The sequence below is a fragment of the Neopsephotus bourkii genome, unplaced genomic scaffold (assembly GCF_033783945.1).
Source record: "Neopsephotus bourkii isolate Nb327-2 ecotype Australia unplaced genomic scaffold, CSIRO-AGI_Nbou_v1 NB_1248, whole genome shotgun sequence".
Lineage (NCBI taxonomy): Eukaryota > Metazoa > Chordata > Aves > Psittaciformes > Psittacidae > Neopsephotus > Neopsephotus bourkii.
The window spans coordinates 2,792,231-2,816,595 of NW_026901733.1; the positions used below are offsets into that span (position 1 = coordinate 2,792,231).

General features: G+C 42.8%; 1 protein-coding gene and 1 long non-coding RNA gene across 2 annotated transcripts in view; one reads left to right on the plus strand and one right to left on the minus strand.

Moving 5' to 3' along the window:
- ZNF407 (zinc finger protein 407) overlaps window positions 1-5,563 on the plus strand; it is a 335,801-nt gene extending 330,238 nt beyond the window's left edge. The window contains exon 9 of the mRNA XM_061364680.1: window positions 3,944-5,563. Within this exon, the coding sequence (XP_061220664.1) occupies window positions 3,944-5,292 (1,349 nt within the window). The 3' untranslated portion in view covers window positions 5,293-5,563. The remainder of the gene's footprint in view (window positions 1-3,943) is intronic.
- A 5,078-nt stretch (window positions 5,564-10,641) lies between these two features.
- On the minus strand, window positions 10,642-21,535 carry LOC133218378 (uncharacterized). Its single transcript, XR_009727124.1, has 3 exons — window positions 21,129-21,535; window positions 13,816-14,084; window positions 10,642-11,312 (listed from the first exon to the last, which is right to left on the minus strand). It is a non-coding gene; the product is annotated as an uncharacterized LOC133218378 (long non-coding RNA).
- Between the last annotated feature and the right edge of the window lie 2,830 nt (window positions 21,536-24,365).

Below are 24,365 nucleotides of genomic sequence, written 5' to 3' on the forward strand. Positions count from 1 at the left end.
TTGGATAAATACATCATTTTATGGAACATTGATTGTTCTATAAACCCAATGGAGTATTATGCTCTATGATCAAACCATTTAGATTGTGTGTAGAGCACAGAAAATGCCATATTCAGGATGGTACTAAAAGTGCCATTTGTGTATTTTATGGATGTCATTACGGGGGAAACTTCTCTCTGTAGGCCCTGTTTACTGCAAAATTTTTTAGTCTGTAATGACATTTTTCATTCACAACGTATGCCTTCAAGAGAGGGGGCCCTTGTTTTATTTGTTTCATTCGAGTTTACTGCACAAATACTGTACATTTTAATTAAACGTAAGCTTAACAAAAGAATAAGGTATTTATTCTGTGGGGAGCAAATGATGACAGTAACAGAAGAATAAAACAGCCACACAAAAGAAAGTCAGGTATTGAGTAAAAGAGAGGGAAAAAGGTACTAAACCCTATTTATAGTTTCCTAGAAGCACATTAAACATCAAAGCATTTCTTTTAGCCCTATTTCAGGAGTTTGTGGTCTCTGAGAATTAAAATAACCTGAGAATATGGATTTAATGTCTAAAAAATCCTGACATTTTCAAATAAAAAACTAACAGTCGCTCAGGACCCCAACTGATAAATAATGGCTCTGCTGAAATGACAGACTTCTTGGAAAGAAACCAATTCTGTGATCATTGCACCCCTAGATATGAAACACCTCTTTACAAATTGTCTGAATATGAGCTCTTGTATCATTATATTTTGTCATTTTAATGCCTATTTGTGTATCTTTTTAATTTGCAATGGCATGCAATCAGCAACAAGTCCACTTTGCCTAATATTAATGTGGGCTTGTATTGCAGCTTATGTTTGCCGTGTCAGCCAACGCTTACCCCTTCTCTTTACCCTTTTTTAAGAGGGGTGAGAGGCAGGCTGGATTTACTAGGACAATATGATTTGTTGCTACATACAGTCTAATAATGTGACACGTTCCTTAAATACATAAAAATTCCTGCAAACATTGTGTTGGACAGCCCTGCTCCATTATAGAATTGTGCTGCTCCAAAGTCAAAATAGCAGCTAAGCCTTAAAATATGTTGTTTTCTAAATATCTTCCTTACTTGGCTTTTCACTGTTAAAAAAAAAAAAAAAAGCAAAAAACCACTAAAATCTTCAATTCATATTTACCATGAAAAATCACTAAAATTGAAGTTGATGTTCCCAGTAAATTCTTGGTCATAGTCCAGTTAAAATTTAAAGTTACAGTAGATTCACATTAGTTTAAATGACACTTGAACTTCTACACAGCTCAACATTAATTCATTATAGTTGAAATGGAAGAATCTTCAGTGGGTGAATCTTTTACAATCTGATTGAGGCTGTTACATTTTATAGGAGCCATTTTTCAAAGCAGTACTGACAGCACTCGAAGTTATTAAATTGCTGAATCAAAAGATGGACCTGCAATCGCATTTATGAACTGTGATGGAATAGCTAGGGTTGCACTGAGCTGAGGTTAAGATGTTGGTGTAGTTAAGCTTCATCACTCCCCTTAGTGACAGCAGTATTTACCCATGTAGTTTACTTTAATGGTCAGGAAGTAGCTTAACTCACCTCTGGATTCAAATAGATTAAGTAAGCAGTCAGAATGGCATAATTATCAGTGCTGGGAGGGATTCACTGGATAGCTCTTCACCCAGGAGACTTCCCATTCAATTGCACAGAAAGACTGGAGTTGCATAGATTCACAGGTACAGCCTTTATTTGAGGAGATGAAAACAGGATGAATTTCCTTTTTCTTTCCCTTCCCCAGACCGGAGCTTCTCCTTGATGCAGTGGTGTTGTGTCCCCTACATAAATTATCAAGATCTTAGGGGAAAGATGTCATGATTTTGCTGTGCTTGTGTGAAAATTATGATCATAGAGTTATTTTGATTTTGAAATCCAGTGAAAAATGGATGATTTGTAGAGTTATTTTGATTTTGTGCCACATCACTGCCAGGCTCCTCTTTTATCATGTCAACAAAGCGAGATTCCTGAGAGAATTAATTACTTCTACTCTATTATAAAATGTGGAGGAGCTAAGATAATTGTCATTTTATGTTGATTTCCCCTTCCTATTTTTCTGCTCTTTGGGGGGTCTTGTGAATGTCAGTGCCTACAGAGAGCACAGGAAAAGTGGGGATAAGAACCAGTCGTACCACTGTAGGCTTCCTTCTTTCTTATGCCAGACAAAATGTACTTCAATTGCATGTGCCAGATTTATCATGCAGCATCACCTGGAAACACTCTAATGGTTTAAATTGTTAATTTTCTTTTCCAAAGATATCCTGCCTTGCAAACTAAGATGGAGAAAGTTGTATAACACCAGTTTAGACTTGTGAAGGTGGTTAGACTTGTGAAGGTGATACAGAGAGAGGTCCATACCACCTAGAGCTCAGTCTTTTAAGCTTTGTTGTTACATTGGAATATTAGCTTGATATGCGTATGAAGTTGCTAGAGGGGCTGCAAGATGCTAAGTACTCAGTCTGCAAGTAACAGCTCCTAAATGTGAACTTAAGCAAATGAGTCTCTAGTTTTTAGAACCCAGTTTAGTTCTCTGTGGGCCCTAAGGCCTGACAGCACTATGTTTTGGGTGAAAGAGCCTCTTTAGAGCAGCTTTAGTAAAATTTTCTTGGCCTGTAGTTCAAGTTAGCATGTTGTCCTCTACAAGTCTCTAGGTGGCTTGGAAACTACAGTGCTAGCCTGAAATTTTGTTTTATCCTAAATGAGCAGTGGTGTATGTGTGTTAGTGATCAGATGCTATACCTGTTATTCCAGAAATGTGATTTCAGTTTATACAGGTGAATTTAAACTACAGCATGGGTGTGAGTAGTCTCAGCAGCATGGACTTAATCGGCTTTGCCAAGGCCCACCTGGCATTACACTCTCACCTCATTCTCAGTGTCCAGGATCCACTCTTCACTCTGTGTGCATTTATTGTGGCCCAAAGCTCACTTCCCAGGAGCTGCAGGGGTGCTTCAGGATGGCATTGCCACAGGGAGACCACAAGTGCTAGAGGTGTTCTGCCACGAACATCCATAAAGCTGGTCACAGGGTGCTCTCAGTTACGCCTTCCCAAAAATGCCAAAGGCAATCCTGAGGCCATGCTTCGAGGATGGTGGGCTTGACTTTGTGCAAATGTTGCACCATTTTCTTTGCTGAAGCTTTATTGTTACTGATGAGAACTGAGAAGGAAACTGTCAGTGACTCAAAACCAGAGCAAGTGGCAGAGCAGGCAGTTGGAATGCGGAGGCTACAGGTATTTTAATCTTTAATTGATTTCACATAGAAATAGTTAAGAAGTGTAATGAAGGTTTCTCTGGATGATATTTTATAGAATATCCTGCTTAGGGTAAGAAATCTACCGAGTGTTTCCTTCAGGTAACTCGGCTAGTGACTGAGTCAGTCAGGTGTGCTGGAGAAGATGCTAGGTGGGAAATGAAGGGAAAGACAATGGCATCAAAATGACAGCATGGCAATTACCTCGCCAACAAAAGGAGGGTATTAAGAAGATCAGCCACAGTTTTTCACACCCAGATATGTTTAGTGTAATATACGATCCTAAAATTCATTACTGAAGAACTGAAATATCACCAATAGGATCTTCTATAAAAGATGTGTTAATGGCTTTTAACTGTATACTGTATTTATCTGAGCTTTTTCATACAGCATATTTTTAAAAACACATTTAAATTGTTAATAGGCTGCAGAATTATTAAACTCAGCAATTATTTCAACCTGTAAATATGTTATTTGGAAAACATGCAAATTGGGTTTGTTCACTTGCTTATTTTATCTGTGTTTTCTGCCAGTGAAATCTAAAAATTGTCAAGGAATTTTTTTTTCCATTTAAGCTACAATTTGTTAAAGTAATGAACTGATATTTGCCATGATACCGTGTTAACGGCATATTTTATCTTGTAGGCATTGTGTCCAAGTCCTATGAGTGCCGACTGAAGGGACAAGGAGCAACCTTTGTGGAAACTACGAGTCCTTTTACTGCAGCAGCACTGGGAGAGGTTTCTCCAGTTAAAGAGAAGGCCTTTCGGGGCAGTAGAAGACAGACACAGTCACCTGAAGAAGTTCAGCAAGTTATTATTATTCAAGGATATGATGGTGACTTTGCAATTGATGCCTCTATGGAAGAAACAGCAGCAGCTACCCTTCAGACTCTAGCAATGGCTGGTCAGATGGCCAGAGTGGTCCATATTACAGAAGATGGGCAAGTCATAGCTACAGATCAAAATGGCTCACGTGTGAGTAGTATGGTTCCAGGGCAGATACTTACTGAGCAGTTAGCAGATGGTGCAACACAGGTGGTAGTGGTTGAAGAAACAGGAACTGATATGGAGGCGGCTGTTCAAATAGATGCGGTTCCTGACTCCAGTAGTACTGTTCTGCAGCAGATAATGCGACAAGAAGTTTTAGATGTTTCTGAAGCTACAGTGCATCCTCCAGACTCCTCCTCGGCATTAGATGCCCTGTTGTGTGCTGTAACAGAGCTAGGTGAAGTGGAAAACAAATCTGGACTCCTTGACAGATGCAGATCGAGTCACAAAGATTTCTTGCAAATGCCAAATCCAGAGATGCCCAGCATTCCCAGTGACACAGAGGGACAAGAAATACAAATGTTCCATGAAGTTCAAGAGACTCGGGAAGATACTGAACCTATGGAAGTAGTGACGCAGGTCATGCACCCATCGGCTATAATTGCATCTCAGGAGAGAGCTCAGGCTGCCTTGGAGAAAATGGTCCAAGGAGTATTACAGTTTGCTGTGTGTGATACAGCTGCAGCCGACCAGCTGATGAAAGAAGGTGTCACTCAGGTCATTGTAAATGAGGAAGGGACTGTGCATATGGTAGCTAGAGAAGGTTCTCAAATAATTATGCAGGAAGCTGGTAGCCATGCACTCAGTGTCCAGAGTGAGCACATGGATTTAGTCCAGTCAGATGGGGAAATATCACAGATTATTGTCACTGAAGAAATAGCTCAAGCTATGGTTCAGGGTTCTGATGGCAACTTCTCTGAAGGTGCAACCCACTACATTGTCACAGAATTGCCACCAGACTTGCAAGATGAGCCTGGTGTGTACTCACATACTGTAATAGAGACAGCTGGGTCTCAAGAGATTTTGCAGACTGGTACTGCTATAAAAGCAGAAGCCATAAACTGTGATAGAGCAGAACAGTTAACAAGCATGGTCATTTATACAGAGGGTGGCTCACAAGTAATTCAGAGCCAGAGAGATGATAACAAAGTAGAAGAAGCATGAAGACTTTCATCTCCTAGGCCTAATGCAGGGCAAAGCTGGAAATTCACGGATCCATGGAGGCACTGGAACATTTACTGTAAAACCTTCTCCACACAGCATCCTCCTAGTCAGGTAGCAAATACCCACCCTGTGGGAGGTGAAGATCAGCTACTGGGAGGATTTCACTGAAAAGGGTAGTACATTATTGTTATAATAGCTCTAAGAAATATTATACGAATTATTATAAAACAAGCATATTAGAGTAAAAAAGAGAATCAGAAGCTCTCTCTCCCCCCCCCTCCCCCCTAAAATAAAAAAGTAGGTATTGTTCTGTTCACTGCTTTCTTTGTTGTTTTGTTTGGGTTTATTAAAATATTTTATCTCAGGGTAATTCCCTGTTTTCCATCATTTTTGTCTTAGCGTAAACGCAGGAGTAAAATATTCAACGTATGTATACATTTTGTGAACAGATAAATATGAAAAAAAATACAAACCCCACAATAACAAGGTGAATAAGGACTGTAATCGGTGCCCTTCTTCATTTTAAAGAAAAGAATAATAGGTGATATTTTGCTTTCTAGAATTTTACTGTCAAATATCCCTGGCTAAAAATATGTCATCAAAAATAAGTATTTTTTTGCATCTAAAATAAAATTTTTCATAGTAACTTACTCTTTCATTATATCAAATAGGACTTTCCCTAAAGAAGAGCCACACTTCAGAAAACTCTTGATTATACATATTCAGGATGAAGAACTTGATGCCTGTGTCTTCCACAATTTTAGATGAGAGTCCTACATAAGAAATGTGCATTTTTTTGGAGAAAAATATTGTCACTGTCAGTGTTTTGCTTTTCTTGTAAGTAGTGCTTCACATAAATACCATTTTGCAGTCATTTTGTGAGCGACTTCTGAAATGTTATGGGGTTTTCTAAAGAAAATTCTGACATTGACATTAACAAGTAGAAAAAAAAAAAAAGGTGACCTTGTATTTCTTGCTTAGTCCAGACTGTCAGTTATTTACTTGTGGATATACTGCAATCGTTCAATGCAACTTCATGTTGAAAAGATTTGTTTCATGATACAACTGCTTTTGTTTCTTTTAAAAAAAAAAGTAAACTATAAACTGGCAAGGTTTGGGGATTTATTTTTTTTTCTTTGTCTTTCAAATAAAATGTTAACATTAAAATGAAGCATCATGATTTTTAATATTAAGCAATAAACAGAACTGGCATTCAGCAGGAGCAAACGAATGCTATCTGTTATGTCTGTGCATTTTCTCTTTTCCTTTCTCTAGCTTGCTAGATAGATAAAGATAAAAGAATCTAATTTCTGAAGTGTGCCTCATGCATGCTTAATATGATTGTGTAAGTGTTTAGGGTATAAGCCATGCTGACTCTAGAGATAACTGCGTTTCCTATCATGTTTAATATCTTAAAATTTTCAACTGTAAGAAAGTTGGGGTGAGGTAAAACAATAGTTCCTTCCTGAAGCAACCGTTTAAAAATGCATTTTCTGATAGAGCTGCTGAGAAAAGGTGCTTCATTCTGGGGCTATAGGATCCTGCTGTCTTTTCATCTTTTTATTATTATTTTTTAAGTTTCATTATTTTCCAGGAATTAAGGTTGTGTCTTTGTCAAACCCCCAAAAAGTAAATTTCAAGTTAGACATCGAGATTCATAATTAGCCGAGTTTGACTTGCTCATCTTTCTTAAAAGTGACAGGCTGTTCACTTACTCTTAAATACTGTCTTCAGCAAACAGTGACAGGATCAACTCCCGTTTGTTATCAGGAAAAAGGTGACCTTTACAAAATGATGGCCCTCTGCAAGACTCTCACAGATGTTCAAAAAACTGAATGTTTTTCAGTGGAAATATTTCTTCTTGATCATTTCTCCTGTTAACTGTAGCCCTGTGGTCTTGCAGCTTGGATGCTAATTCTTCGCTGTGCTTAGCCCTGTATGGCTAACCTTTCTGCTGCAGTACAGGGTGTTGACACTGACATGCTGCAGTTTACCATTTGTGATTTATTTAGGATAAATATGTCTCAGGTGGCATTTAATCCTTCATAAAACCAGTGTAGCCTGCAGTGTCAAACCAGCAATCACATTGTATGCACAATGAAAAGAGCAGACCTTTGCATAAAAAAAAAATACAGTGGTAGGTGTTCCTGTGCTTGGGAGCACTGGAAAGGATTCACTAACCTGCTGTGTGCTGTAATTACCTGGAAGCTCAGGTTAACAATACTTCTCTCCGAGTGCAGCCTCATCTGGAGAGCTAATATTTTTCTAAGTCTTTTTTCCTCTTTTTCCTTTCTTTATTATATGAGCCTTAAAGTTAACTTATTAGTGCCCTACAAATGTAGCATCAGAAGCCAAGGGTGACATTCATTCTCGTGCAGACACACAGTCTCAACCCCATGCTAAAATACTCTCTGCCATACACCAAAAGTTGAGGCTGCAGCAGATCTCTCCCAGGGCTTAGGAAACTCAACTCTGGCATTTGTCTCCCTCTCATGCCTGAGCTCCTGGCACTGTGCCATTCTGTAAACTGGGAGGAGATTAGCTGGATCACCCTGTGGATCTGCCAAGCATTGCTCTGCCCTCTGCCCTGGGAGAGGGCACAGCAGCACCTGAAAAAGACCTGCACCCCTAGGATGGTCGTTTGCAGTGCTTGTGAGGCACATATGGCATCTCAGGGGCAACAGGAGCTCTTTGCCATGGGTAGTGTCCACCATCAGAGCATAGGATAAGAACTTGTGCACCAAGGGAGGTTTTTAGCCCAGGCAGCCATTCACTCCTAAAAGTGTGTTTTATTGTTTGGTTCAAACACCTTTGTTTGCCTGTCTCCCAAAGAAATCAAGGGCTACACTGTAATGGAAGCGGTTGTTGAGAGTGCAACGTCCCCTGTGTCAGCTTTCTGATGTTCTGACTGCCAGAGCCATTGTCTTAATTTCCTCTTTGTTATCCATTCTGAATTAACATTAGCAAAGTTGCATCATACCATGGCAATGCCAACAAGTAAAAAAGTGTTTAGGAAGCATTGAATGAGTGTATAAGGAAAAATCTCAACAAACAACACAAAAATCAACAACCACCAAAAATGAACAAAAAAAACCCAACCCTAAATGAAAACAAAGCTAGAGGAAGAAATGTTTCTGTCAAGAGTTTCACCTTTCATTTCGTAAGTATCAGATATACACCTCCTGAGGCAGTGTCTCCTAGCCTCTGGATTCAGGCTCCATATTTGGGGAGAAATGGGAGATAGAAGGTAGCTGGAAACTATGGTTAGAGAAATATTTCCTATAACAAAAACAAAACAAAAAGAACCCAACCCCAACACGACCCAAAGTGCCCACAGCTACATACCATTCTGCCTGACTACCAGCTCTACTTCGCTATGGAAGTGAGATGAGCCAGAGCAAATAGTTGATGCGCTAAGGTATGCACATGTGGATTGTGCCTACTACTGCAGGCACTGCTGTCATTTATAAATGCTGCTTTAATACCAGAAATGTTAGCTGTGAGTCCTGGAAGAAATGTGTTTCTGATCTTTGTGAACAGTAGATTCAGCTTGTATGAACCTCTGCATCTCAAAGTTGTGTTTTGTGTTTACCCTTGAACTGAACCTGTGCTTAAAATGCCGGTGAGTTCCCTTCAGAAAATCACTGGGATTGAGAGATGGGGTTGGAGTTACTGGCAGACCAGCACAAGGAGCTGGCCTTGTGGTAGATGCAGGCCTCAGAAAGCAGCTTACATGGCTTTTTTCCAACTTTCCTTGCTCAGTAGATTTCCTGAGCACAACAGCTGTAAACAGAATGAAAAGGATGAAGACAAAACCACTCCTGAAATTTGAAACAAACTTACTTCTAGTGAGAGTATTAAGTAACAGAAAAAGGTCATTCATTTGGCAAAATAAAAGAGAGCTGTGAGTTTTCACTTATTTTACTGCGCAATATTAGCCCATAATTTAAGATAGCACACGGCTCACTTAAACAGCCTACCCCTGTTCCATCTTGTTGAAGAATACAATTCGTTTTCTACTCCTCTAGGGTGATATCATTTTATATGAAGAAAAAAGTTAGCTCAGATGGCAGTTATATGTTTCGGAAGCACCTTCTAATCAGGGATTGGTGATTCATTATTAGCTTCAGCAGGCGATCCATCTGACATGTAAGGGGAAAAAATTAGCAGCTGTCACTGCATGATGAGTTAATTTCCTGATAGGCCTGACACTGAAAAGCCATTTGGAGACATGGAGATGGCTGATGAGAAAACCTGGTGCTGGTTTATAATTGGAGAGAAAGAAAGGGCAGAGAGACAGAGGGAGATGGGGGAGGGACTGAGGCTAATCTACAAGTGGGGATGGATGTTTGTGTGTTTACTAAATAGACTGCTTCACCATAATCCGCATTACCGCGCACACACACCTCGGCGGTTAAGTAATAAGGACCGGGGCCTTTCATTTTCCTTCTGCTGAGTGTCATTATTTCTAGTCAATTGTAATTAGTACTCCAGACGGTTTTACTCTTACTCCAGCCTGGGCGAGCGGTGTACAAGCACGCGATTGGGTTATCTTGCGGTGACATTGAAACCTGACATTTTAGTGGAAAGGGGAGAAAATGACGCTATCCCTTTAATGGTTCCCCCTGCAATTTTCTTAATTGCAGCTTGAGATTTCAATCAATCATACAAAAATAAACTTATCTGAAACAAATATTGCTAAAACTTCCAAGGGCGCTGTTGCAAATGATGAAAGGGTGTTCAAAGAAATCCCTTGTATAGTATGAGGAAATGTGCTCTTCAAAATATATAAGCACGTGCCTGTCTGTTTAGGCTTTGTAAGCATGGTAAGTAAAACTATGGGGGAAATAGGCATTCAAGACCAAATACAGTTCACTGTGGAATCTGCTGCCTTGGGTCTGTAATAGGGACAGCAACACAGAGTCCTTTATATGTATTAAGGAAAGCTAATAGAGAGCCCTTGGCCAGAGACTAACTAATTCCGTATGTGGCTGTCTCTGCCAGGTACTTCTTTAAAGGGTTACTTGGTTTCAGCTATTTAAATAAGGTATTTAATATGATCAACAAAGGAGGCCAGGCTTTTCTTTAACTGAAAACAAACAAGCAAACAAAAAAAATAATACCCAAAACAGAACACAATGACTAAAAATGAATAAAACTTTTATTTTAAAAAATGGTAGAATATGATGGGATTTTCACCATTATCAGAAAGTAATTTTTGATTGGGAAGAGCACATACCAGTATCTTCCACCACCGCCATTTATACAAAAGCAGCTTTGCCATTTTTCCATTAGGTTGTTCTTAAATGACGGTCAAGGATTTGGGATCAGTGTTGGAGGATCCAGGTAGGTACAGCATGTTTTGTGCAATCAAAATGTGATAGATGACCACTATACAAGCTAAGATTATGTCCTGCAATGTAACAGGACATCTGGCCTTGTCTAAGACGTATTCTTGTCCTCTAGCAGCAATACATTTATCAAGGCTACTTAGAATGATAGGTTTTAACACATAGCCCTGTTCTGGAGGTCATCATTAGCAGAGAACCATCGGGTTCTGGGTGATTCTGATTAGTAAGAATATCAAACACCTGGGCAGCAATAGCTCAATTCTGGGGTGGCTTTTCTACCATATTCCTCCAATCTCTGTTCACTCTTACTGCTTTGAATCTTCATTCCTTATTGCAGCTGGTTCAACTTCTGGGAGGTCCTGCACACAGCTGTCACCATTTTGTCATGTTTGGGAGTGACCCACCTGGATACTGTGGGGACAGAGGAAGGGGTTTGTTACCTCCACTAGGTTGCATCCCTTGTTATGCAAGTAGCCATGAGCTTCAAGTTCTGTGAAGTGGTCAACAGAAAGGTTTTGAAAGTTATCCAGCTCCCTGGGAGGATGGGTTATGTAGGTTAAGTGTCACCAGGGGACATCCTGTCAAAGGAGAAGAAAACATTGAGCAAATCCAAGGGTAGGAGGCAGAGCCTTTGACAGGCAGCTAGGAACTGAGCTTGATAAGGAGCTCCTGAAAGCAGAGATAGGACTGAGTTACTAGGAACTGAAAGCAATGGTTGCTCACACATAACAAGGCCACGCACACAAGAGCTGAGTGCAGACAACACATCAAGACAAAACCTGCCTTTCCAGCACACACCCACAACCCAAATCCAGCTCCTTTTGTCTTTCCCTTCTCCCATCCCTCTCCACCAAATCATAGGGCACAGACAGGCAATTTGGCAGCTGCATTCAGCTGACCCTGATGTGCTTGTCCCTGATGCAGGATAGCGGCTGGTTTGAATGCCCATAACAAGTGCAGCACTGCAAGTAGCCCCAGGTCAGAAATGGGCTTCTGACACCTCCAAATTCCCTCTAGAGGAGGCACATGTCTCATCCAGGTAGGACAGAGGGCCACCAGGGGAAGGAAAGGACTTATTTCTGCTGCAAATAAGGTCTTTGCTAGTGGATGTCTTATGCTGAGGGAGTTTCATGACTTTCTCCCAAATCCTGCTAAGCTTCTTCAATCTGCCAATGTGTTCCCCTGTCACTGGGGGTGTGGAACAGGTTTGTGTTTTCTGCTCAGCATATGGTGGTGACTGCTGGTGTTTGGTGACTGTGAAATCCAGATGTCCAGCTCCAGGAGGATTTTTCCCTTGCTAGGTACATCTAGCCATCCTCTCGGCCTTGCTCTTTCTTCTCCTCATTTTTCTCACAGTCTGTAAGCCTTGCCTATGAATTTGCAGAGCAGATCATTCAGCTGATTTACTCTTTAATTCAAGGTTAAGAAGAAGTCAGCAAAGGGATGCCCGGGGTTGTGTTTGCATCTGAGGACCCAGATAGAGATGTGTATGTCCCAAGCCCACTGCCTGCACTTGCCAAGGCAGCAGAGGGGCTGAGGCTGCTGTGGTACACTGAACAGAAGGCGATGGCACTGTTGGCTGGCAGCAGTCTGGTGTGGAACACAGGTGAAAGTAAACCTAGAGGGATGCATCCAATACACCAGGATGGCTGCTTTGCTTTGGCTCAGAGCAGCTAGGCGCTGTCTGGGGTGTTTCTGCTCAAGCTCCTGTCTCAAATCCATACTCAAGCTATGATGATAAATTCAGGGACAGCAGGTACTGCGAGCATTTCAGAGCAAATGGAAGCAGAAATTTTCAGGAGCTACATGTCTCTGCAGTAACTGGGAGTTTGGATCCAAGGGAGAAATTCTGAGTGACCTGGGAGAGCCTCTAGGCCTCACTTGACACCTCAGCAGCACAAGTGCACCTCCTGCCCGAGCAGCACAGCCATGGGTTAGCTGTAGTGTGGGTGTCTGGCTGCACCCCAGTGTCTTTCCCTGCACTGCGCCATGCCATGGGAGGTGTGCTGGATCTCACTCAATACACAGGTTATCAGTAATGTGTCTTGCTGGTTTAGTGGGTGGCCCCATGCCTGGTTTATTATGTGCTGTTGGAAGCCTGCTCCAGAAGCCTACCCATTTTCTACAAACATTTCTTCTACTATTTGTCACTCAGGTAACTGAGTGCTTCCCAACCTATCACAGCTTTCTCCCCTTTTGGGCCTGCTAAAGTATCATGAGGAAATATTTGCCTCTTTCACAGATGGGCAGCTACAGAGTACAGAGAAAGGTCTCCAACCACTTGGGGGAACTCATCTGAGCATTATCTTTCCAAAGCTCTTAGACTTTGGCAAATGGGGAGATATCCCTGGTATGTGACTGTCATACCGCCCTTTTAATGCTTCATCACGGTCTTTGGTGTCTTCCACTGTGAGCGTGCTCAGCATACCCACAAACCAGATTCCAGGGGCTGATGTGGGCACTGGACTGAAAAGAGCATTTCTTTGTCTGCTCTGCTGTGCCCCATCTTTTTGCCTGCTTCCTGACTGTTCCTGTTGGCTGTGGAGATTTCTGCTCATGATATGCAATAGCCAGTTTCCATTTCTGTATACAAAGCAAGGAGCTCATGTGGATATTAAACATACAGACAACAATACTGCATGGGTTGTCTCTACTGGGTGTAGAGGAACCTGCACAAAGGGGACATCTAGGCTTTGAGTGTCCCCACCGGGAGACCCTTAACTGACCTGCCAGCCCTGGTTGTTCACCAAATGCAGGCGCCCAGCCATGCAGCAGAGAGCTGACCCATCGGGCAAGTGGCAGTTCACAGGGCCTGTTTTGCCTGCACTGCAAAGGGGATGAGCCCAGCTCAGAGCAGTAATAGCTGGTGATGGGGAGTCATCTGCTTGTGCGGTGTACTGTAGGTGTTAATTCAAAGTGAAGGGCCCAGTTCTGTTGTGCCAGACACCAATGTGTGCACATTGGGAGGCACGTGTGGGAGATCTGTTTTCTTCATCCAAGTAGGTTCCTAAGAAAGCCCTTTTGATAATCAGGCTGAAAGCTTGCTTAAGTGAAAATTAAACCACTTTAAATGCTGTTACAGAAACATACCCATCACAAGCAAGAGCTGGGTTTCTGTACTTGCCACCCAATAAATACATGAGGCTCAGTTCTGATGTCAGACCAGCTTTACCTTGTGCATGTCCTCCGACGTCTGGTTTTCCAGTTATGAACTGCAGTAATTGTGATCAATCAGGCTCTACATTCACTAGCCATGGGCTGTTTTATTAATGAATTACATCCCATCTTCCTTTTTTCACAGTCTCATCAAATCTGTTCCAGATCCTGTTTATATTGAAATTTGTCCACAGCACACTTTTATAATGTCATCCGATTTGGAATTCCTGATTCTGCATCAGCTCCTCAGGCCAGGTCCTCGGTATACAAAATAACAACATGTTCCTGGAATAAAAGAAAAATGAAATCAGCAGAGCTTTTAACAAAGTGCAAAGAAAACCCATCGATTTCTAAGTGATACCATCCTCCCAGGTTGAGAACAGGCTATGGACAGACAATACTTTAAAACTCTTTTCTGTATGTGTGTGTATGTCTGCTTAAAGGTTTGAATTCCTTCAGAAGACAAACCATATAGAAATAGAAAATATCAGGTATTTTTTTCCTTAGCATTGTACATTTTCTGTTTGGCACATGGGTTTTATGAATATTTGGCTTGACTAGCTAAAGACATAAATGTGACATGATGCAATGTGTTATAAATGTCTCAGATCAAAAGCAGAATGGGGAGAAAAAGCTTTAGAATAGAAGTTTATTAAAAACACATACATACAGTCTATTCTAAACAAACAAAAAAAAATCACTAATGTTCCCCTGTTGCATCAATGCCAGAACATTATGTTTGCAAATAAGAATTCAGCACTACAAAGACAATGCCCTAGATTAACTAAGATCCCATTTCACAAAACCCTATGGCAATAGTCTGCAACATCAGTCACAGGAGAAGATATAACACAGACGCATTTGTGCCCTCATGCAGCTGAACTGAAACAAAACAAAGAGTGAATTAGGCTGAATATCTTACTGTGTGCAACGTATTGTACAACAAGGCACCTTTGGGAATGTGTCACAGGGTTTGGTAAATTGAAAACAAAATAAACAGATCTATGGGAATAAATAACATCATATTAGCTGTCTGCTGCATGTAGACTACATTAGCTTCTAGTCACAACCAGGCTTCGGTTTTCCCACTAGTTTTTCAGTGAACAGCAGATGATCTGGAGCCCCTGCAAAGAAATGGGGGCAGGGGCAGAGGGAGGCACGCTCCCACCCTGCATGCACAGATGGGTGCACACACCCTCGCTCACACTGTTGCCCTTCCTCTCAGTTCAACATGATTTCAGGCAGATGAGGGACCAGTTTGTCCCTTGCTGCTTTGTATGCATTAAGTCAACATTGCCATTTCTGGACCAGTGCAATGAGTGCAAGCATTTCCCCCACATGATGGTCTCCCGTTGCCGATTGGATAAGGTGAGTGCTCTGGTGAGCCGCTTTACCTTCAGCCTGGTGTGCACTGCCACCACAGCCACCATCGCTCCAGGGGCTCCTACAGGCCCGCCAAGAGCACCAGCGAATGGCAGGGTTTGGTGTGCCCAGGAAGAGGGACAAGGTGCATAGGTCACCTGGTCCTGACGCAGCCACAAAACGCATGACTTGGGAGGGAGCTGTGGAGAGCTGGGTGAGGCAGGTATTTCACTGAGTCCTGTCTCTAACTACAGACAAGTTTAGTTGATGTTTTGAAAATGTTTTTGTATTGCTAAGCCATATGGGGCCAACGTCTGCTTCCAAGTATGTAGGTGAAACCCTACTGATTTCAGTGCGATTGCTTATATGAACCGAACTTAAAAGATCAGGCCATATTTATCTCAGCAAAAGTTCAAGCTAATTCATTTTCTCTCCCGTTCTCTCTCTCTCTCTGTATTTTGCTTAGCTGAGTTGAGCAAAAGGAGCGCATACCTCGGAGATAGCTTTTTAAATATAAAATTCGCTTTATAACCCCAGAGCAATATGTCATTCTGCAATCGCGAAAAATGTACTCTTCCCAAAGAAAATCCTTCTGAAGCAAACATTAGCTTTATCCTGTCTGAGGTCTGAGCACCAGCCTTTGAATTCATGTATATCAGAAAAAGGCACAGATCTGCAATAGAGCAAAACGATGGCCTCCAAATTGTCATTATACCAGTGAAAACTCTATTTCTTCCCTTTAAGTAGCCGCTACGGGCCTTGAGATGAAATGCAAACATAACAAAGGACACAGAGGAAAAATGATATTTTAGTAACTTTTTCGTCTGAACACTCTCAGGAGATGAAGAAGTTTGATGAAGAAGTCAGGGAAAATTTTAACATTCAGGTAACTGATATACTCGACTCTGCTGACTAAACTCCTTCCGGCTTAAGTGGCAAGCAGCTCCCGCTTTGCTCTCCACAGATGTGAGTTCAGGTCCATCAGTGGCCCTTTGCCAGGGAGCAGGGAACACTGCATGGCGCTGCCGGGCTGTGGTCAGCTAACATCCATGTCGTTTTTATTTCCTCCCATAGAATCGTAGAATGGTTAGGGTTGGAAAGGACCTTAAGATCATCAAGTTCCAACTGCTCACCAGTCCCCATCTCCAGTTGTAAGAGGCAGTTTGAAGGATACTGCTTTTCAGGTGCTGTCTATAGATGTTCAAGCAGCTGGGTTTTGTTATCCAACTTTTGAAAGGTATTTCTCATGAGAAGGAACATCAGAGAGTGTCCTCTTTTGGCCAGCCTTGGAGTTACTCACTCCCTCTTTCACACACATCTGAAGTTCCCCTCTACTCATAAACTGGAGGGCGTGTATTTGACCTTATCTGCAGATCAATACATTCCCCTTTGGGTTCCTGAATGCACTCAGGCAGTTTTAATTTGATTTCTCTATTCACACAGACACAACAAGATGAGAGAAGGATGAAGCTGACAGCTCTCATAATCAGCACTCATTTTTTTTCACTGGTGTGTCAGAATTGTATTTCCATATTTCCTTCCATTGGTATTTTACCTGTAGTCTCCAAAGGCTCGTGCTGGTGTGGTGAGTTAGGACTCCTGACATGCCACTGAGACATGCCACTGTCTCAGTGACAGTGCATGAGCACATGCACAGAGCAGCAGCACACAGGTGGCTGTGTGACACAAGCCCCTCCATAGCCTCTCTGCTCCTTTATACCAGCCTTGGTGAAGGTGGTGCAATGTGAGTACCCTCACGTTATGGAAGATGTATTTCAAAATCCTCCTGACACCAGAAACTAAATTTCTCCTCTCATGTCTTCAGGATAACACTACTAACACCGACTGAGTGTAAAGACCTTGATGCCGTCCCCACCTCAGGATGAAGGCCCTAAAGTACTCTGTGCAGTGAGTCAGGAGGGAACAATTTCAAAAAAGCTTACAAGATTTAAGAGCCTAAATAGTATTTATTAAAAGTGGCATTATCACTTGAGAGCTAAAGCCCTACTGAGTGTTTCCACACTATCCAAGCTAAAGCTGGATCTGACAAACTGACCTCAGGCCAACACGGTCCAACAACCCTGAAGGTCGATCACCTACATTTCAACAGACGAATGAAAAAACACTTACCTGCAGGAGGGGCATTATTTGGGATACTCTTGGCCTTTGATTTCATATGAACAATTTGCAAATGGACAGGAGAAACTGCTTTCAGATTTTAATACCAGTGCCAAAGAATTTATCCCTCCCCAAACCATACAAAAAGTAAATATTCATGAAACTCCTGTGTGTGAAGGCAGCAGAGAGTATTCAAATGTGTCTGGAAGGAATCTCTTTTATTTTCCTCAGGTACAAATAAAGCACCCCCATCCCCTCACTCCCTCTAGCTCTCCTTTTAAATCTCTTTTTAATGTCTCACTTTTTACTGCTAATCATTTTTCCCCTTTGCTAATGATGCTAACCTTAGAGCCTGCTGCAAACCGACTTGTTTCATGTCAATCCTTCTCTATTGCCCACTTTTGTTAAGTCACAAAGCAGGTTTCAGTCTATTCAACATCAGCTATTTCTCTGACTTGAATATTACAGTTGCCTATTTCAAAGGCATCTCCAAGCCCACAGTATTTCTGCACAGATACCTCTATTATTTTCTGTCATCGGGATGTGCTGGCTCCTCTCCTGCCTCTCCCCCCAACCTCTTCCTTCCTATGTATGTGGCAAAGTCTCTCTCTGTTCTAATAGCTCTCTTGAGAGCAGGGTGAAGCAGGTCTTTACAGAGGCCTGTTAATTTTAAAGGACAAGCTTTATATATTAACACCCCTGTGGCAGTCTGTTCCACACGCAGCAGACTGTATCCCCCCCATTTACCCAGAATTAAAGAACACAAGGACCAAACCTGTTCCCTGTCAGGATCCTCTGGATGATGCCAACCCCAATTCCCACCTCCCACCAGCTTCAGCGAGCATCCCTGTGCAGAGTCAAAGCCACAGAGTGACACAGAGTTGAGCAGAGAGCCCAGGGGATGCCAGAGACCCATTGACTGGCTGTGTTGCCCTATGAGGTGTCGGCAGCAAGGGGAGCTGATGGAGGCGATCTGCTTGTTTAAAGGAGCCTGTGTTACAGCCTTACTTCCCTTCCAAAGCCAGTTTTCTCCCAGGTGCTGGATTCTGAGGGAGGTGGTTTTATTGTCTGCAAAGCCATCGTCCTACATAATTTATTTTTTTCCCATGTGGTTTGTAAGAAGCCACAGAGATTTAATTGTGAGTGTAGCAACGTTTGTACTTGATGGGTGACTGAGACCTTTTTGGTGGCTTGGAGTAACCATGATGAGGTTTTTCTCTGCAGATAAAAGATTGTGAAACAATAACTATTTAGCATAAATTGTGTCTTTTGGCTCACTAATCACCTCTCGGTACAAAACATGCAGGACTTATTTGCTCCAGCACTCATCCATCGGGCTATGACATTGGTGTGGGGCTCCTATACCCCTCATCAGGCTGAGCAAATCCTTTGGAAAGGCTGATCCCTTAAATTGAAGTCAAACAGTTGAGGTTTGCAACGGGGACAACTTTCATTCTCTCTGAGACATCCCTCCCCTTTATCACACGCCCCATCCCCCACGCTTCCCTCCCCAAAAGAGTGAGAGGGAAAAATTAAGAAGGAAGGAAGGAAGGAAGGAAAGGAGCAAGTCTGTTTGGTGCAAAGGGAGAATTTGCAGTTATTGCTAATGTTAGCATTTCCCCTTGTTGTTTTTTTTTACCCTGCTTCCCTGGCACACAGGTAAAATAACAAAATAAATCCCACAAAGGGCTTTCTGCCAGGCTGCCTTTGGAAGTTTGCTTAAGTGGCCTTAAGTAAGATAATATGCAAGGAGTGTGAAAAGAGGAGACTTTGTCTTTTCACATTAGCAGCAGCCCTGTTCAAGTGGCAGTATCTATGAAAATGCTGTTCAGCCTTTAATGAGACTACAGTGTGTTAGTGTACCAGTCTAATTAATCCCATATTTTCACACAGCATAATTACTGAGCCGGAGCTGAATTATTTGGCTACTGGAGGTGGAGCAGTGCCTGCACTGTCCTCTGTCTCTGCTCCTCACAATTTATTATGCTATACAGCAAGACACCATTGAAACCTCCTAGTATAGGACTATCTGTCATCTCTACATTATCAGTAAAATACACCACCTTCCATACTGTGCTACAAGGGCTTTAGCAAATTGCTATTTTTATGGGATATGATAAAGGAAATGCTACCTTATGTTCAAATTTTTAACTGTCTCGTGTATGGAATATACACTCGTGCTTCGTGCATGCTGGTTCAGAGAGGCCTCATTTGCATTGCTACAACCAGGGCGGTTTTCACCCTGATACTTGGCTCCCATTCAGTCCCCTTCTTTCTTTTCTTAATCTCCTTTTTATTTTATTTGTATTTGTATTTTTTATTATCTTTTTTCTTTTTTTCCTTTTCACTTTTCTGTCTTTCTCTTTCACATTTCTTTCTCTTTCTTCCTTTCTTGCTTGCTTTCTTGCTTTCTTTCTGTCTGTCTTTCTGTCTCTCTCTTGCTTTGCTTTTCTTTCTTTTCTTTCTCTCCCTCACCCCCTCTACATCTCTCCCCCCACTCCTTTAGCAAACCGGTCACCCCTACACTTCTAGAATCTCCATCTTTCCTGGATTTAAGCTTTTTCATCTCTTAAAGTCCTTTCTCTCCCACCCCTCCTAGTTTGTGTTATTCCTTGAAACATATTTTTTGCACATTATTATTCACCTCTGATATATGATCTTGCCATTTTGGAACTGGTAGAGCCCCCCACCCCCTTCCTTCCCTTAGGAGTTTAGGGAGATTTGTGGTTTAAACATTTGCTCACTTGCTAGTGTTTTTGTGACTGGTTTAATAGTATCTTTTTAATGGAAGGCCAAACACCACATTAACTATATGGAACTGTTTTAAAATTTTTCTTTTCAACAAAAAAGTAAAACAAAAAACAGAAAGAAAGAGGGTTATACCCTGTAAATTTTAAAGCCAGCCTTAACAGTACATAAGGCTATTTTGTTATTGTGTATGGTTTCCATACAAGCGCTGTGAGATATATGGGTGTATGTATACCAGGCAAAGTGAGATCTCAAAATAAAGAAAACCACATGCTTAATAGCACAAGCGGGAAAATTACTTCCCCAAGTTTTTACCCAAATAGCGGCCCCGAGACTTGAGCCCTCTTCTACGCAATCCTAAATCTAAGCTATTCAAGGAGCAATAACGTGAATTTCATTACACCTTTGCTGATACAGAGATTGAGTATTGGATCTGACACTCCGAAGCTCTTCCATATGTGAGTATGGGAACCCATGCAGCTTGCACTGCCCCCCAAATTAGTGATGCCACGAGGGGTCTTTTATCAATCATCCTGGGGCAGCTGAAAGTAGCCCAAGCTCAAGGCTTAAGCAAGGTTAAATGTTAACAAAGTACAGCTTGTCAGCCTTTGCAGGCCTGGTCAGATTAGCCGTGGGGTGGCACAGCTTCTGTGGGGTCAGTCTTTGGAGGCTCGTTGTGATGGAAGCCTGCAGAGCTGTGGCCGCTGACCCCCATGTGAAGCACAGAAAGCACACGTGTGTGCACGCTTACTAGCTGCAGAAAGATGGGGAGGTCTCTGCACTGGGATGTGGTTCAGGCAGGTTTAGTTGCACATTTGCTGCTGCATGGACTATGCTGATAGAAGTTTATGGAAAAATCAGGGTGCTCTTAACAGGGCTGTGAAGGGAAGGTTCAAAGTGAATGAGCGAGGAATAGCTCTGTGACAGCAACAGGGCATTGCTAAAGCCTGGCTTTCACTGCCTCTGGCACCTCAGGAGAGTTGCCTGGATGAGAGTAAGGCTACAGCAGCATCCATGGGTCCATGTGGAGCCTGGCTGGGTGTTGTGTGAAGATACAGACCACTACAAGCTGCAGCCACAGCTTGCTCTCAGGCCACTTACTTCATAAATGGGGACCAAGGTCTTCAGGAAAACAGCATTAGAGTGCCTCTGGTTGTAGCAGTTCAGAGGGGACTATGCACGTTAAACGTGAGAGGCCTTACGAGTGTCTCATTTTCCAAAACTGAAACAGTCAAATCACTTGAAGGTGTCTCAGGCTGTCAGCTCTTCCATGTGGCACCCAGAATCACAGGCTACTTCTTAAAATCATGTCTGCACATGGTCTGTAACATATCAGTTCTTCTGTGTAAACATGCGATGAAGTTTCCTCCCTGCCCTTGCACCCCTGGCTTTTGCTGTAAGGCTGTTTCCCCATTACTCTTCATATCTGTCAGGATGCCTTATCCTGTGAGCTGTCTCTTCTTGAGTATTTTCAGAGCCCTCCTCATTCCACTTCTCAATTCCATCTGCTCCTTAGGCTCCGTAGGCTGAGCTTTAAACCTTCCTCCATCACCCACTGCTGCCCTGACTCTCCATTTGTCTTTTTTGAACCTGTGCACCCATCCAAGTCCTAAAGCCGGCCTGCTACAATCTTTATATTGCAGCTTCATAAAAAAGCACTTTGAGTTAGTCCTGATCTGTTGTGCTCTGGTGGCCAGCTGTAAACCACTAACATGGACCTTCCTTGCTCACAGAGGTACTCAGTTCTTTCCCTGAGCTCAGAGCAGAGACCTCTCAGGATGTGGCATTTCAAAACCATGAGGTGGCACTTCAGGGCCAGCACTGACTGCTCGTGCCAACCATGCCGGGTTGTTAAACTGCTCTGCTGGGGTCTGGCTGGGCTGGAAGCTCAGAGACAGGAAAACACATTCTTCTGCAGCTCCACCGAGAGCAGTGCCAGGCGTGCAGGAGGTACATTTTGACTGTTTCCAATGGCTCCTGGGTACTCACAGAGACCAGTCCTGTGCAAAGTGGGTCACCTTGCTGCCTTTTTTTAACTCCTTCATCTCTTTCTGTAATGTTTTCTTCCTCTGTTTCCACTCTTGCTCTGCTTACAAGGCAAATTGGGAAGCACCAGGCACAGGAATTGGCACTTACAGCTGTGGAGTTCACACAAACTCAAGTGACAGATGTTGCATTGAGGATGGAAAAAGCGCATTGCCTGATACTTGAGTCTATCTTCACTTGGTTAGGATGCTCTGATTAACTGCTCATAGTAGTGCTTCCTAGGTGATGGGACAGCAGCTGGTGCCTGTGCCAAGGGTATCAGTGAAGATCCATGTTGTGATGGTTTATTCGTGACAAGGACTCCTATGAGCAGCTCCTGTGGAGCAAATGGGAAGCAGCGAAACAGTAATAGCTTATTTCTGCATCCTGTATGCTATCTTTCGACTGTAGGCTGAGGTACACAAGAGGATTCGGTCCTTATTCTGGACATGTGTGTGCTTCTCAGTGGTTTCCATCAGTGGTTTTGCGTGCCACGTCCTCCCTCTGTGCCAGGGTCACAGAGCTCATGAGTGCCTCTGCAAGTTATCCAATGCTCAAGAACTTTGAAAGAAACAGCTGGGATTTAATATTAGGTGCACCAACTTACCATGACATGTTCAACCTTTAAAAAAATGAATGATTTCTTTAAAAGGTTGGATGTCTCCTGCTAGCATCAGAACAAGCAACTTGGGGTGGGGGGAAAAAAAATCAAAAAGCACCACAAATAGAGAAATGAGGAAAAAAAACCAGGTGTGTGCTAAAATGTTGTGGAGAAAAATAATTACTGGAAGGCTTGATATAAATAAGACATTACATGACCCCTTCTGCCTGTAGGGGATCTCTGGAAGTGACAGACAAGTAAGGCAGGGTCTTAATGAATAGCCTTTCCCTAAAATTCTTTGCTGTGGGCTCAGCATAAACCTTTACATAAAAGTGGGAGCCTGTGAGCAGTAGGAATTATTTATATTAAATGTGCTGCTCAGCAAAACATGGCAAAATTCCTATTCCCAACTGGAAGAAAATCATATTTCATGGCTGTAATACCATTAAGGAGGATACAGCGATTGGCAGTGGGGAATAGGGGTGGGAGGGAGGCCCACCGGTGGGGGGAAGGGGTTTTTCCCTGCTAGGAGATGGGGCCCTGCTGGGTGCCTCTGCAAACTGGGCTCTCATTGCTGCCCTACAGCAGAGGATAGAGAAGGGGAGAAACAGAAGGCAAGAGCCTCCACCTGAGACCAGAGGTAGGCTTTGCTCAATGGAAAAAAACACTGAACTTAGTAAGGGTGAACCCAGAAGGGTTTTATAGAGATTGCTCTTAAAAGGCAATAGCTTCTTAATGGAGGACAGGATTGCTGTTAAAACCACTGGATGAAATCCTACGGTGATTGCCAAAAGGTTAAATCACTACTCAGGCCATGGCCCAATATGGGTGACCAGGGGCCAGCAGTGGCTAAGCACTGCACAGGGAAAGTTCCTTCATAACACAGGAAACAAAGTGTGGAAAGGAGCAGTCACAGCTCTCTCCACACTCAGCTGTGCTGCAGAGCTGGAGAAGCAGGTAGAAATATGGCCAAGGGCACTGAAACAGGGCCAGAGAAGTAACAAGAGCAAGATGTGCTTTTACAAAGTGTCTGGGGAAGACAAGAAGATGATGCCGTTTGTCCTGGGAAGAGCCCAGTGGCAGCAAAACCCCAAAAGAGAATGCCCCAGCTCTGAGGAGCAGTTTGGGTTTTAGGTCTTGCTGAACTAGATCTTTCTGACTCAGGGCTGGGATGTGCAGCTTTGTGCTATTGTGTGTGTGAGTGTTTGTGAACTAATTGATGGTTGCTTAGAAATAAAACCGGTGTTAATGTCAATGAAATGTTTTTTAAAATGCCTGTAGCACAGTCATGGAGGACTATTAAATCCTATGGTCCCTCTTTATCCCTGGAGAGAATGGGTAGACATATGAGCTGGGAAGATCAAAGCTCCCTTCACATTTCAAGGAGGAGAAGTTGGTGTTTCCTTGGTGTTCAGTCCAGAGAAAGACACAGAGATGCAAGGAGATTTATACCCTGCTGGAAGATCATCAATCAGTCAATCAAGTGAACAAGCCAAGACCTTCTCTCATTTCCCTGAGATGTTTCAGAGCTCCATTTTTGCTGTGGTGATGCTCACGTTGCCTTGGAGGGAGAGGGGGCTCCCTGATTATCCCTGTGCAAGGCCAGCTTCACACGTGGGAAATGAGGGTGCCAATGGAGCAGGTCTACATTGAAAGGTCACCTTGCCTTGCCAGAGGGATTGCCCCAGGGGTGCAGAGCTGCTGCTGATCAG